This window comes from Coffea eugenioides, chromosome 2 (genome assembly GCF_003713205.1).
Source record: "Coffea eugenioides isolate CCC68of chromosome 2, Ceug_1.0, whole genome shotgun sequence".
NCBI classification, from domain to species: domain Eukaryota; kingdom Viridiplantae; phylum Streptophyta; class Magnoliopsida; order Gentianales; family Rubiaceae; genus Coffea; species Coffea eugenioides.
Window position 1 is genome coordinate 17,311,792 of NC_040036.1, and position 15,541 is coordinate 17,327,332.

A 15,541-nucleotide genomic window follows, 5' to 3' on the forward strand; every position below is an offset into this window, starting at 1 on the left:
CTTATATCTAACGTCTCCACTATCTGTTTACTAGTTATTTGGAGCACGATGGCTCCTCATTCCTATTTATCTGTTATCTGATCTATTTAAGCGCTGGGTGTTTAAGTGCAATGATTTCACTGCCTCACGAGAGCAAAAATACGTACATTTGATCTTAAAATCATGACATCATCGAAATGCATTATTGTGAAATATATTTGATTACTGATTTTATTGGTTACTCACTGAACTTTTAGCTTACCCCAAAAATATTTTATTCCCCTCCACAGGGCTCGTGGCAAAGGAAGGATTGTAGTACTTATTCACGTTATGTATAGTTCGGGAAATTATTTCCGCTTCGCTTATGACATGTAATTATTGGAGAATTTGATGTACTATTTGAGATTTATATTGTAATTTATTTGAGAACTTTAGTGAACGACTGAGTCCCGGCGAGAGTTGGGCAGACGGCCTGCGGATACCCTTGGATTCGCCCTTGGGAGAGGTGGGGGCGTCATAGATACAAACCTACAGCTGGTTATGTTAGTATACATATGTTGTGAGATACAAAATAATGATCTGAAGAAGTATACGTAGGTTTCCTTGGTAAAGACTTCGTATCTTCTATTGCATATGGAATTTTACCCATTCAAGGATACTTGAGAGCTAATTGAGGTGCAGAAGTTTCGTAAAACAAATTTTAAAAGAGCAGCAGGCCTCAGAGATCTTGGTGGATAGAAAATCATCAGGTGGGTAGATAAATTACCCATCAAGAGTAGCAAATATCTATTTCTCACATCACAGGCCCTTCTCTTTCAATTTTTGAAAAATTGTCGGAACATTCCACTCAGATGCATCATGTCATCTGTGCAGCGCTAATACGGATTTTAAAACGAGAAAGTTAAAAAAATGCTGCTTAACATGCATAAAAACCATTAATTATGTAGATTGTCTGGGTAGGAGATGAGCAACAAGTGATGCTGGTGCTGTGGGGTTAGAAGTAGCTGGTGATTTTTTATCATTCTTACGGAGAATGATAAATGGAAATCCGTTTGCTTTTTTCATCACTCCCATGATCACCAGTTCACCACCACTACCCCAAATGGGCTCAAATCTTTGCCACAGCAAGACATAGTAGCAAATCAATTTAAGTAGGAAAAGATAATTTTTACATGTTATTTTCCAAAACTATATATCAAAAGATAAGAAAATCAGTAGATAAAAAAATTATAAAAAAAAATTTGTATCCTTGTCACCAAAAAATCCTAAAAGCATAGGAGGAATGATTCGGAGCTAAAGGTAGACAACACACGCAGTTGTGCAAAAAAAAGAAAAAAGCAATAATTTGAGCTCAAAAATGTTATTTCAGTATCTATTCCAGCTAAAATACTAGTTAAATTAACTAGAGGGAAGCAACAAACTTCAGACAAGAGAAAGGAAGACGGAGGGGAAGGAACGCCGAACGGCCTGAACCAACCTTAAATTGGAAATCAAATTGAGGGCTTTAAGATGCGCCGTGGAGGAAGACAGATGGTTAGCAGTCCTTAAGACGCATCGTGGAGGAAGTCAAGCCTCTGTCCGAATACAGCTGAGCCAACGACGAAGGCGAGTTGCAGTTGAATTGTTTCGAGAGGAAGAAGGTTTCTCTCGAATGAAGTCGAATTGCAGTCGAATGAGGCCTGAAGGGTACCAGTGGCGGTGCCGCGGTGGTGGCTGTGGTCAGCGTGGTGCACTCGTGGGTGGTGGCGGCGTTGGCTAGGGCTTGAGAAGGTGTGAAGGAAAGAAGGAAAGACCAAACAGAGATGCGGTAGAGGAGAAGTAATAAGAAATGGAATTGGGGAAAGTAATTTTTACTATGAGCGAGCCTCCGTCTGATACTTGAAGTCGAATTCCATCCCAATTCCCATGTTATAACTTAGTAATTAACTATATAAATAAGGGTATTTTTATAATTTCATAAAACTTGTCGAGCGGTTCGACGAGCTAACGAGCCTAATAGATGATGGCTCGAGTTCGACTCGATTTATAAACGAGCCACTCGAGTTTGAATTTGATTGAACTCGACTCGAGCTTTGACTCGAGCGGCTCGAATCGTTTGCAACCCTACACTTGACGTCTCGGCGGATGAGGTGACTAGTGATTGATAGGTTAATGTGACCGCTACCGTCGTAATAGTCAGAGTTATATTGGAGCTCGCCGTCATGGCCTGTCATCTGACCATAGTCATGCATAGGTGTCACATCCTGTCCATTAAATTCTCCTTTATAAATATTCTTCACCGTCTACAAGTCACACACGCATCACAAACTATCCAATCACTTGTACTTTTAACTCCCGAACTATAATTGACGTTAGCATCGAAATGAGATTGAGGGACAAGACCCCGGTCCTCTTAATGTATTTTGGCAGGTGAGTCTGTCCATCCAGAAATCACCTCGTCCGTCCAGAATTATCTCGTCATTACACAAAGACTGGGATAGGCACATCAAATTTGTGTAAAAAGACATTTGCTAATTTTACATGTGTCACAAAACAGCAATCAATTCTCCCGGTGCAGCAAATCAAGGTCTTTTTTCTTAAAAAAAAATTAAATCGATATATTTTTCTAGAATATACGGTCACATCAAGGTGAAGGAAATTGTTTACATGATAAATCATCAGATGTAATCTGAGCATAAAGTAAGAGGTTCAATTTATGGACAATTCAATTCACATTTTTCACCAAGTCGAAAGCCTATTTTGTGCTTGTTCCAGTCCTTTTTTCGTCGGCTAGTTGAGTTCCGTATTAAAATTTGATTGAGAAACCCACGTGAATGAAAAAGAGACGGCGGTACAAATGCAACAAAGTATCTAGTGTGTACCTGATCATCATATTTGGCCTGGTCGCTATTTGTGTTTGTCTTCGAATCGCATTCGTAAACTTTTAACAACTCAATGGCCGGATTTATGAGGAAGATACTGACCAATTCAGCGCGGAGAAGCAAAAAGGAAGAAACGCTAGTTACTACTAATTTTCTCTAAAGTGATAAACAAAGGAACGCAGAGCCTGAAAAATAAGACTAAAAACTTGCTCATGGAACACAAATTGGCCGCAACCGATCTTCTGTACCACACCCTGTCTCACATCCTGTCCCACTTCTTATAATCTTGCCAAGTGTCCCTTGATAAACCAAACCCTCAAACAACCCAACTCGGACCATGTTAAATTGATTAATCGATTAACCAAATAGAAAACTTAATCTCTTTAACCAAAATCAAGTAAAATAAAAACTCTTTAACCAAAATTACAATTTATCAAGGGAAAAAATCCTAAAACCCAAACAACCTTTGTCCTTTCTTCATCATCTTCACCATTCAAACAGACAACTTGATGATCCGTTGCTGCCCTTTCTCCTCTTTTAAACCAAGTCTGAACTCATATAGATTATTCTATTCTTGTTCTTGAATATTTCAGCCAAAGAATAAATTACTGATATTGGAAAAAAAAGAAAAATATTTTCATTTCTTGAATTTGTTTCGCGTTGTGGAAAGTCGTCAGATTGGTTTTAGAGAAACCAAGAAAGATTCGTGTTAATGCATCTTTCACTATGGAAGCCTATATCATTCTCGTGCAACCTTGATGATGGATAAGAAGAGCTGGAGAGGAAAAGGTTCTTGGGTGGAGGAGGAGAAGTGGCGTAAGGTAAAGCCATCAACTCTCAAGAATTCATTCCTGACTTTAATGAAGCCTTCAATAAGTTCTTGACTTTGTACCCAAAGTTCCAATGTTCAGAGAGAATTGACCAATTGAGATAAGATGAGTACAGTCACCTATGTGATCCAGGTGCAAAGGTATGCCTTGATTACTGAGGTTACTGGTTGTTTTCTTATTTTCAAACGCTACAGTATTGGGATTCATCTGCATTTAGTTTAAAGGAAATTACTACAAATTTGAGCAATCATGCACTTCATGGGGGTGCAGAGGAAGGTACTGTGGAGCATGTTATTAAAAGCAAAATTATGGATTACTGGAACATTCTTGAGAATGAGTATGTACTTGTTTTTACTGTTAGTCGAGAATTTGCATTTAAATTGCTGGCTGAATCTTATCCTTTCCATTCGAACAAGACGCTGTTGACTATGTTCGACCATGAGAGCCAGTCTGTGAGTTGGATGGTTGAATGTGCTAAAGAGAATGGTGCAAAGGTGTACAGGGCCTGGTTTATGAACATATACTGATATACATGGTACAACATTAGCAGCAAGGGAGGCTACCTTTTGATATCTTTTTTTGAATTTCAATAGTTTCTTTCAAACATTATGGGAAAAAGTCCAAAGGCTCTCTTACTTTGGCACAAATCAAATACAGCAACTATAGTCACAGTACTTTGGGACTCTTATTCCCTACTATGATGAGATGATGGAGCTGGTTCAAATCATTTGCATATGTTTACATCTCCAGATGTCAAAGTTCTATCTCTATCTGTCAAAGGCGAACTAGATCAGAGTGGAATTGGAAAAGAATCATAGACGGAGGACAATCCTTCTGCAGTGTTCCTCATGTCAATTGATTCACTTGGCCATGAAATACTAATTCTCCAAAGAATCAAATGGAAGCTCAGATGCAAAAAACAGATTCTCTACCACGGAACAAAGGCTGCACAACAAAATTTTGATTTTGCCAGTCTTTGATTCTTTTATTAACTGATTTGCTGATTAGTGGTTTTACTCATTTACCAAACTGTATATACATGTTAAAATAAGTTGGTTATCTAGTTTTCAGATTCGGGAAGCTCTTCTTACTTGTCATCAGATTGTACAAAGTTGTGTATACATCTTAAATCTAAAATGATAGTTCATATGGTATTCTTTTGCAATATCATCTTCTCACCTATCAATTTTAGAGCACTGATGTACCCGAAAACATGAAAAATGTGCAAGTAAACACATTAATAAACAACGGTCTAGCGGATCAAGCTTTAGCACACTTCTCAATTTGAATTGGTATAATGAGCAATGTAAATGATCATCTGTTTCATGAGAAAGGAACCCCAAGCAATTTAGTAGAAGTAGAAATGCTCGATGGGAAATTCTGCAATATCTGATCAGCTGTGGTGCATACTCACAATGATCCTTAGTCATTAAAATCCTATTAACTTCAGAAAGTGTCTCAGAAAATGAACCACCAAGACCAGCAGCTTTCTCTTCAGACATAAAACTGCATAAATTTGTTGTTGCACAGTATTCCTTGCAAAATATAACAAACTATTCATCTGAGTACCATAAACTTATGGCCAGGTATAGAAGAACCTGAGTTGTCTGCTTTAAACAGTGTATAACAACATAATCACATCTGAGTATCATAAACAAGTTATTACATATCTAATCTGTATAAACTTTTCAATTTTCTTAGTGCGACCTAAAGTTTCAATCAATAACAGGAATTGTACTTTCTCTATCAGATACTGAATAACTTCTCAACATAATAGGCATAAAGTAAATGCAAAAAGAAAAGGACAAATAATAAAATACGAACTAAGCATTTATGTAGAATCAATACATACATCACAATTAACACTCAAAAAATTAAAACTAATGAACCAAAATTGTAAGCCCATAAAACTAAAAAAAAAAAATTTACTTATAACAAATTTCCTGAGGAGTAAGTCCCTCTTCAAGAGCCTTATTCTCTGTAGCTGTTCAGTACTCATCCGTACCACATATTTATATCACATTGTATCTTCGTAACCTACATCCTGATTTTTGTATATATTTGAAAATCTATTCTCCACTAGTCTATTCAAAATCATATCTGAAGGATTTAAAAGCTTTCCACAGTTTTCACATTGATCTCCTTAGGAGACAGGAGATTGAATAAAATAAACCAACCCACTAGTCTTCCATTGGCATCAGACACCTCTCAGCATCAGTTTCAGATTTCTTTATCTAATAAAGAATGTTGTCTCCTTGAATTTTGTCGATACGTGACAATTTTTGCACTGGCATTTTTTGCATAACTTCACACCATCCAAGTTTTTTGCACTGATCATTCATCTTTAGTAACTTGTTGATCAGTATCATTATTTTTTTCCAGTTCTTGTGCCTACAAAAAACAAATGCTAAGTTAGCAAATGTATTGAATTATAATTATAACTTATCAAACTAATATATATATATATATATATATATATATAAGATTAAGTAATTAATCAAGATTTTTTCTTACTTGGACAAAACTCATTGATGCATGCTGGTGTGCTATTGAATTTGAAGACATCAAATCATAACCTTAGTAGAAGTTAGAGTCTAATGCCTGCCGAAAATTATAAGAAATAGAAAACCACACATATAAACAAACAGCTATAATCTTGCAAAAGTATAATACTAGGAAAAAATTAAGATAAATAAGAAACAACATGCAACTAATGGTTGACATAATATCTACAAAAAGCATACTATTTACTTAATTGCAATAATTGTGTCATGTTTTTAGCATATCGCCTATTGTAGATGTCTTCTATTGGAATTCTAAATTCATGATATAATTAAAGAGAGACAATCACAAATTAAAAATATCATTAAAAAAATATATCTTTAATATAGTTTAGTCATCTAAAGAATAAAATATTTAAATAAAAATTTAAAATGAATTATATATCTACTATGCTATACAAGACAAAAATGACGAATAACTATACCTGCTGTGGTGGTAATTCTCGAACAAAATCTTGAATTGTAGAAGAATTCATATTTGAATGAACAACATTATTTTCAAATTCCTATAATCATTTTTATCCAAATTATAAATGAGGATCCTAATACTATTTCTATGCTTATCATTCATCATAGAACTAAGGAATAAAAAAAAAGGTTATAGTCAAACAATAAAATAGCATTGTTCATATAAACTAAATAAATTGTCTAACCTGTAATCTTTTTTATGAAAACTTCTCTTTCACGTTGTATTTGCTTTTCTTAGTAGCCATTTTTAGTGCACTACTTGGTCTCTTGGTCGGTTTGTCAATGACTCTTTTTTCATTTTGATACTTTTTATTTTATTATAGTCGATTTCAGATGGATTAGTGTCAACATCTTGATACACACTTTTATTTTCTTCAATACGCACTTCTTTCCTTTTTTTTTTCCCTTGACAACATGCATTCATTTGTTCTGACATTTTTCAAAATTCATCTTTAGCAATTTGATAAGATTTATCATGTTCAGAAGCTTTTATCATCAGCTGCATATATAGATAGGATAACTCTTTGTAACGAAAACTTAATTTTGCCTTTAACTCCATTTCCGAGCTACTTTCACTGGAAACATGTACATTTTCTGTTTTAGCTGCTTTTGTCCATCTCTTCAATATATATGCATCATGAATTGTTTCAATATTCAGAGTCATCAATATTTTTAATGCATGTGAACACAAAAATCTAGCAAATTCAAATTTCTTACAACTACATGAAATTGAATTCGTGGATGAATCATAAGTTACAAGATGATGGAAAGTCTTACCATAAGATGTAACTCTGTAAATCACTTGATTTCATAATTCACCATCAACTTTCCATTTACAATCAATTCCTTTGCATAGATCGTCCTTAAGTTTTTCATAAATTTCATGTGTATATATACTTGTTGCATGCTGTAAAATCTTACACGGGAATGTCATTATCGGTGTACTTTGACTGCCTTTAAAATCTGCTACGGATTCATCATAACAACGATCATCTAACAGTTTTTGGAAGTGTTCAAAAAATTCAAGTAAGTCATGTTTACAATTTACATACTTCTTATAACATTGTTCATGGATTCACTTCGTTGGGTCGTGGTCATATCAGCATAAAAGGTTTCTCTCCCTTACACTAAAGCCCATTTCTCTTTTGTATTAAATATTTTCTTCAATCACTTGTTGTCTTCCAGACCATACATTTTTAATATTTCACTTCATCCCTCAAATAAATCATTATCATTTTCATAGTCATATATGCCGTAACTAAAATCTATCGCAAAATTTTAAAAATCTTTAAAGGCATCAGCTAGATGCATTGCTGCATTTTGATAGATATGTCATATACATAAGCGGTGATACGTTGTTGGCCATTGAGAAGCCAAAGCCGTTGTCATTCTTCTGTCTTGGCTTGTAAGAATAGTTCTTGGTATTTTTTCCATCATAGTTTTAGCAAATGTGTCAAATAGTCATTCAAATGTTCCAATTGTCTCATCATTTAATAAAGCAGCCCCAAAAACTGTAGTTTGTTTATGATGATTTACACCAACGAACAATGCAATTGGCCTCCCATCTTTGTGCTTTCTATAAGTTGTATCAGAACAAACCACATCACCAAAATGAGCAAAATTCATTCTCATCTTTGCATCAGCCCAAAATATGTTAGTTATCAAGTCATCTTTATCTACTTGAATGGCATAATAAAAATTTGGATCCTCTAATTGCATCCTGTGTAAGTACTCTAAGATTCCTCCTGTGTCACCTTGCATCATTGGTATAGATCTTTTGGATCGTAAATAGTTTTTTAAATCATCTCGAATAAATCCAAGATTTTCTCGTCCACCAACTTGTTTCGATATCAGTTCAATCGATTGTTTTGGTGCAATTTCGTAATTTCGGGTCATATCTATTTCAGCTTCGTGTGCCATTGTCATGTGTCTATGAGATTTGAATAAATGAGTCTTGCTCGGAGTTGATAGCTCATGATTATGTTCAGCAACAAATTGCACAACACGGTATTTTCCAGCTTGTCTACAGCTGATTTTTATCCTTGCACCACAATCACATCTTGTTTCTGGACGAGGACACTTAACAATCATATTGCGTTTGTCTCTTGGCCTTTTTCCTTCATGGGAGCAGCAAAAAATCTTGTCCAACATCATATCACTATTTTTGTCTTTATGTCCCTTACTCAATCGAGTTCCAAAACCAGATGTTTTGACATATTTTTGGTAAAAATTTCTAACTGCTACTTTAGTATCGAATTTCATGCCAAGTTTCGGTACAAAGTCATCTGGTATAGCCAGATGAAGAAAAATTTGATTTTCTTGATTGCCATCAGTAATACAAAGAGGTAAGGCATTATCATTTATCTCCTGTAAGTCAACATCTTCAAAGTCCAATTTACGACATGATTGGATTTTATGAGTTGGCAAACCATTCTCCATATTCTCCCAAAACCTAACAAATGACCTATATCATGGACCTCAGGAGATGAAAAGCAGAAAGAAATTTGTATGCTGGTCACTGCAAGATGCATAATACGAAGAAAATCAAACTAAAACATTGAAAAACTTACTTGGAGAAATGTTAAAGGAAGCTTTGGCTTCACAACAATGCGCAAATATGATTCTACCTGTAATCCAAGAAAAAGCTGACTCATTTCTCATTTAAAGAAAAAGTGTAATATCATAAGTGCTGACTAAAACATCGTTCTCTATTTCAGACTAAATTAGTAAATTAAGCATAAAATCTCAGCCGAGAGTCAAAATGAACAATTCCTAAACATTGACCTTGAATTACAAATTTATCCAGCAATCAACAATGAAGCGTAATATTATAAATAAAGATAAAAATAATTCAATGCATAAAGTTACAAAACAATAGCAGAGATATAGATCCAAACCATCGGGATCCTCAGACAAATATGCATGAGATCCCCAGAGAGATTCCAAAAACACGGTCCACTATGCTAAAATGATCATTCTGGCCATATAAAAATATTTAATAACCAAAACAGAAAATTTCAAACAGTTTGTGACTATTTTTGCTATTTTCTCTTCTTGAAAATAGAAGAACAATTTTTGTTTACAAAAATAAGCTTACATGCAAAACTTGGCTTCTAATTAGTCCCTAGCATAACTTTTGTTAAAGAAAAAACAAAAGAAAAAGCTGCAATCGGTTTAGGCATTTGAATGAATAGGTGGTGAGTTTCGTCCTGTGCATATTCCACTATGCTACAGTATAATGAGTGTATGTCGCGTAGATTTGTACTGCTTTCTTTTGTACAAAATATGAGATTCCTCACAAGCACTCGGTTTGATTTCAATTTGCCTTTTGCAATTTGGCTGCTGACCCTTACAAATATAATGCGCTTCCTCTACTACCTGCTCAACGCAATCTCATGCCCCCTTCCACGCTTTACCCACAATAGCCCATGACCACACCTAACAATTATAAGTGAATTGTGAGTGATTCTTGGGAGATAACACTCCCGCACGGTGGAGATGATGACGAGGGGGTTTCGTGGTTTTTAGGGTTTTTTCCCTTGATAAATTGTGATTTTGGTTAAAGAGATTAAGTTTTCTGTCTGGTTAATCGATTAATCAATTTAACATGGTCCGAATTGGGTTGTTTGAGGGTTTGATTTATCAAGGGACACTTGGCAAAATTATAAGGAGTGGGACAGGTGTGGTACAGAAGATCCGTTGCGCAAATTGGCTGGTCTTAGGAAGTTTGGGTTGATGGGGCTATTTCCATATCTATGAAGTATTATTAGCTAGGTAAGGAACATGAATTGTGAAATAATACATATTGCAACTTCTAAAAAGTCAATTGAATATTCATTACATGTTTTTTCAAATTTTAATATGCTGGTGGTGTCGTGTGGTACAGTCGGTTTTGACTTTGGACAAGGTACATATATATATATATATATATATATATATATATATATATATGTATATACACATCCATAGATGCATAAAAGTTAATTAACGTTCCTGTTCGTGAGAAAAAACATTTCTCACTCATTGCTTGATCCTTTGTTCACTCTTCCTTGGGGAGATAATGGTGAACGTGTTTACAATAGTAAAGCCGATTGTGCATGGAGTGATGAAGCTGGCTGGTATTACACCCCACAAGGTGGAGATCGAACCGGGGACGATCATGAAGTTTTGGGTCCCAACCCAAGTCGTCAGCCACCAAAACCAAAGACCATCAACAAATAAGCCGCCGGTGGTACTTATTCATGGATTCTTCGCCGACGGCATTCTTACGTGGCTTTTCCAAGTTCTGGGCTTGACAAGAAACTACGCCGTTTACGTCCCTGACCTCCTTTTCTTCGGGGACTCCATCACCGGCAGACCTGAACGGACGGCGGATTTTCAGGCCAAGTGCTTGGCCAAAGGGTTGATGAAGCTGGGAGTGGAGAGGTGCAGCGTGGTGGGGTTTAGCTATGGAGGGATGATTGCATTCAAACTGGCGAAACTGTATCCTGACTTGGTGGAATCCATGATTGTGTCCGGATCAGTTCCGGAGTTGACGGAATCAATCAGCATGGCGACATTGGAGAAGCTTGGGTTCTCGAACTGGTCGGACATTTTGTTGCCGGAAACAGTGCAGGGACTCAGACGGCTTCTTTCAATCGGGAGCTACTCAAGCTTATTCTCCAGGTTTCCTAATTTCATCTTTAAGGATTTTCTCCAGGTACTTTGCTTTATTCTTTTCGCTCTTGCTACTTATTCGAATGTTCACCCAAATCCCTTCCCTATAGAGAAACTTGGATAGATATGGTCTTTTAACCCCAAATTTATTACACCATCTCATCAATCCAATATTTGAAAATGTGGTAAAATGCAGAGCTGATATCTTCTTCCTCTAAAACACGTCTATTCCCAACTTAAATGTGGTATCTTCTTCCTCTAAAATGCAGAGTTGATATCTTCTTCCTCTAAAATGTGGTAAAATGCAGAGCTGATATCTTCTTCCTCTAAAACACGTCTATTCCCAACTTAAACAGCTACCAATATGCAAATATCATAATCGATGTGTTTTTGGGTGATAGTGATGGCAAGAATACAAGTACGACGTAAAGCTTGAATATACCTAATCATAGGTGGATGATGTTTAGACCAGATCTACTTTCTAAACAAATTTATCGATGTATTATATCCACAACATCCCCGGTATATGATGAAGTACTAGTAATATTCATGTTAGGAATAGAATAAAATCTTAAAGATTGGGCCAAAGAAAAAGTGGCAAAAGCAGATGCAGATGACGGTTTTTCAGGTAGAGGGTAGTAGATAATTGTTCCCCTAGCAAGCGTTTCAATGGTTAATGTGTATTTCAATTCAATCTCAGTTGCCTGTATTCTATGCATGCTTGTTGGAGGAGTTGCCTTCTCTCCAATTTCTCTGAGTACGTCCCAATTTCTCTTCGATTATCCCAACTGGAAATACAGGATAGTTTGCATTGGAGGTGTTCGAATAGGTGATTATTTGATATATCATTTCGAATAATTAATGTAGCATTTTTTTACAAAATGGAAAGACTTTGTCCGTACTTGATTGAATATGAACAAATTAAACCTTATTATGCTTGCATCAGTGGCTAGGTTATCCAAATATGCTCCTAACAAAAGCTCCTTTATATACGAAATCCCGTTTTAAGAGTCTATCATACGAGTCTCCCCCGATATTGTAGAATGGATGATACTACGTAGTACTATACGCCGATGTCTCTCTTTTTTTCTTTCGAAACCCAAAGAGCTTACGTCAATTTTTACAAACCTAAACCCCGAGAAAATCCCAAAAACCGGTATCCTTTGAGGTCCCACAGGAGACTTATAACTACCAACCCAAACCCTCTCAATCCCGATGTGGGATACATCTAAGGGGACGACACCCCAAACCTCCACAACGAGGGAGCCTGTTGCTAAGCCCACGAGAACCCAACCCCCCCCCCCAAGAGGCGATGTTTCTTTCTTTCGAAGCGCCGATGTCTCTCCAGTAGAGAGAAATTGTTGTTGCACGCCAGCAACTCAATTCAACTATGTTACTATTAGACTTGTCAAAATTAAACTAGAAAACGTGATACTTATATATTTAGGAATGGCAACTGGACCGGTTTGGGGTGTGGGACCCCTCCCCCGCTCCCCGCCCCATTACCAATTACTTCTCTTGCTCTTGTCCGGCCTCGCTTCTTCTACGGGTACTCTTGTTGGGTTAATGAAAATTTGTCATTTAATTTTATTATATTCAAATTTTAGTAAATAATTAAATACTAAAATATTAATACATTATCAAATCATTATCTATTTTAATTTCACAATTAAAACTTATAAAAGCAATTAAATAAAAATTATTTGAATATAATCCAACATGATGAAACAAATATAACTAATGTAGTCAAGTTTTCACTTTTTAAATAAATACAATCATTAAGTTATTATTGTACTTTTTCTGAGAAAAAATGTGTTATTATGTTAAGTGTAATTAGAAATTTTTATAAATATATTGGTAAATTTAGTATAAGTATTTAATAATTTCTATTAATATAATTATTAGTATAGTTGATTATTAGTATAATTGATAATATCAATTATATTATATATATACTAATATACATTATAAAATATTTATAACTAATAATATTATTATTATAAATTTGTAATTAATTAAATTAAATACTATATAAATACATATAAATATAAATATATATATTCTAACAAGTGGCGGGGCAGAGGTATGCTCCCCTGCCCCTGCCCCATTTCTTAATAGGGGAAAAAATTCCCCCCGCCCTATCCCACCCTCAGTTCATTTTCCTCAGGAGCATCCATCCCAATTGTCATCCTTACTAATGTGATCTTACAATAATTCCCTCCCTTTTTTTGGGTTTCGGGTAAGACGATATGCCTCTTTTTATTCAGCGTCAATTATGGTCCTTGGGTATATAACATCTATGTCAAAACTTACTGAATTTATTATGTAGTAATATCAATTCGTATCATCCTAACCTCACGAAGTGGCACGATCAATGTCTGACTTAGCAATTGAATATTGGTTCCGACTTCCTAGACGATCTTGTAGATCTACAGTTTTGGTGTCCACTCCTTATCAATTTTGAACTTGGAACTTGATCTCTCAATCTTTTGAGGATAAGTTCTTTCATAATTTTTGTGGGGGCAGGCAGAAGGTGGTAGATGCTTACCAACTTTCCTCCAGTCAGCCATCTAAGGTCAGTGTCAGATGTAAGGCCGAGTTTGGGAATTCAGGAAGGGAAAAAAAAAATAAAAGAAAAGAAAAGAAAAGGAGAAAGGTACAGTTCTGTGAGAAAAGAAAATAGGATTGAGGGACAAGGGCAAAAAGAGAAAATAATTGATTTTGAACTCATTTGGTGCTATTAATATTTGACACTTGTGGGTTAATTTGGCACATAAAAAAAAAAAAAAAACACAAGAAATGAGTTGAAGTTTCCCTTCATCTATCTCCATCATTCCATTTCGTTTCTCTCTCTCTCTCTCTCTGGTTAATTTTCTTTCCATTTGAACGTCCCTAACAAGTAACAAGGAGCAACTTTAACCTTGTCTTCCTTCAAAAATGAATTTAAATAAAAAAAAAAGTTTTCTTTCCTTTTCCCTTGTTTTCTGTCTAAATCTAATTTTCCAAGCTAAAAGGGTAGCATCCAATCCTGTAGCCGCAAATAGGGAGGGAAAAGATACTCACATATTTCTTTTCCTCATTGCAGGCTATGTTCCACAGCAGGAAAGAGAGAACGGAGCTTCTGGAGGCAATGGTTGTCCCCGACCAGGAGTTTACACCCACAGCGTATTCCCAGGCAGGTTGCCCATGCTATATAAATATATATATATATATTGTAAAAAATACTACTCCATATTGTGTGATCTAGTGGCGCTAACTCGAAAATGCCTCCTTAATTACTGCAGAGAATTTATCTACTGTGGGGGAATGAAGACAACATTTTCGACTTGGATGTTGCCCATAACATAAACTTGTGTGTCTCCTCCCTCCAAAGTCCAAACTCAACTTTTATCTATAATATACTCCAGTAGTAAGGCAACTTTTTAGCTTCCATTAATGTATTGAAAGAGTCACTGACTAACACCTACGCTAAAATTTTGTTGTAGGGAATTGAAAAACAAGGCCAGCTTGTACTGCATAGAGAACGCCGGACACATTTCTCATCTAGAGCGACCCTGCATTTACAACAACCACCTCAAGAAAATTCTTCAGTCCCTCCACCTGTGAAAATTTAACCCAAAAAAAAACAAAAAACGTCGAAGCAATGAACCTTCATTTGGGGCTGTATTGTATTGTATTAATTGTTGGGTCACTTTTTTATTTATTTTTGAAAAGGGAAAGAAAGCAAGAAAGAAATGTTTTCACACGCTAAATTCATTTACATCCTCTAGTTAATTAATTAGCCTTGGTTGTAATTAACTAGAAATGAGTTGAAACCATAAATCTTCGTTATTGCATGTTACTGATGGCACTACTTCAATGTTCTTGGCATGCACAAGACTCGTTTTTCCCAGAAAACAAAAACACAAAAAAAAAAAAAAAAGTGTTTCTCTCGTGCTTTTTTCATTTTATTTTTTAGTTGACCAAAGGTTGTAAAGGTTTTAATGAATGATAAATTGGGAGGTTTTCTGCATTTAACCCAAAAAAAAGGTAACATGTTAACAATTTTTTTGAAAAAAGGAAAAGGAAAAAATCCAAGCAGTGCTTAGTTTTATTGGTCAGTCAACATTTTTTTTTTGGGGCGGGCCCGGAAGGGGTCTTGGGGTGCTGTGGATGTTTTAATTCACATTGCCAAACCGCCTAGTCT

At 35.6% G+C, this 15,541-nt stretch overlaps 2 protein-coding genes and 2 non-coding genes across 4 annotated transcripts; 1 reads left to right on the plus strand and 3 right to left on the minus strand.

The window, feature by feature from the left end:
* Nucleotides 1–693: 693 nt before the first annotated feature.
* On the minus strand, nucleotides 694–786 carry LOC113764309. The gene has a single exon (XR_003467581.1). It is a non-coding gene; the product is annotated as a small nucleolar RNA SNORD24 (small nucleolar RNA).
* Nucleotides 787–968: 182 nt separating this feature from the next.
* On the minus strand, nucleotides 969–1,053 carry LOC113764273. The gene has a single exon (XR_003467553.1). It is a non-coding gene; the product is annotated as a small nucleolar RNA R12 (small nucleolar RNA).
* Nucleotides 1,054–8,160: 7,107 nt separating this feature from the next.
* LOC113758248 (protein FAR1-RELATED SEQUENCE 5-like) lies at nucleotides 8,161–9,138 on the minus strand. The gene has a single exon (XM_027301196.1). It carries the CDS (start codon nucleotides 9,136–9,138, stop codon nucleotides 8,161–8,163), a length of 978 nt encoding a protein of 325 aa, XP_027156997.1.
* A 1,621-nt stretch (nucleotides 9,139–10,759) lies between these two features.
* LOC113758263 lies at nucleotides 10,760–14,969 on the plus strand. The gene is made up of 3 exons (XM_027301197.1): nucleotides 10,760–11,398; nucleotides 14,441–14,530; nucleotides 14,841–14,969. Exons 1-3 carry the CDS (start codon nucleotides 10,760–10,762, stop codon nucleotides 14,967–14,969), a joined length of 858 nt encoding a protein of 285 aa, XP_027156998.1.
* The last annotated feature ends 572 nt before the right edge of the window (nucleotides 14,970–15,541 follow it).

Excerpts from the sequence above, each read along its gene's own strand:
- LOC113758248 (XM_027301196.1), bottom strand. The coding sequence starts at position 9,138 with ATGGAGAATGGTTTGCCAACTCATAAAATCCAATCATGTCGTAAATTG.
- LOC113758263 (XM_027301197.1), top strand. The coding sequence starts at position 10,760 with ATGGTGAACGTGTTTACAATAGTAAAGCCGATTGTGCATGGAGTGATG. Across the intron at positions 11,399-14,440 it reads TCTTTAAGGATTTTCTCCAG|GCTATGTTCCACAGCAGGAA; the intron begins GTACTTTGCTTT and ends TCCTCATTGCAG. Across the intron at positions 14,531-14,840 it reads CACCCACAGCGTATTCCCAG|GGAATTGAAAAACAAGGCCA; the intron begins GCAGGTTGCCCA and ends ATTTTGTTGTAG.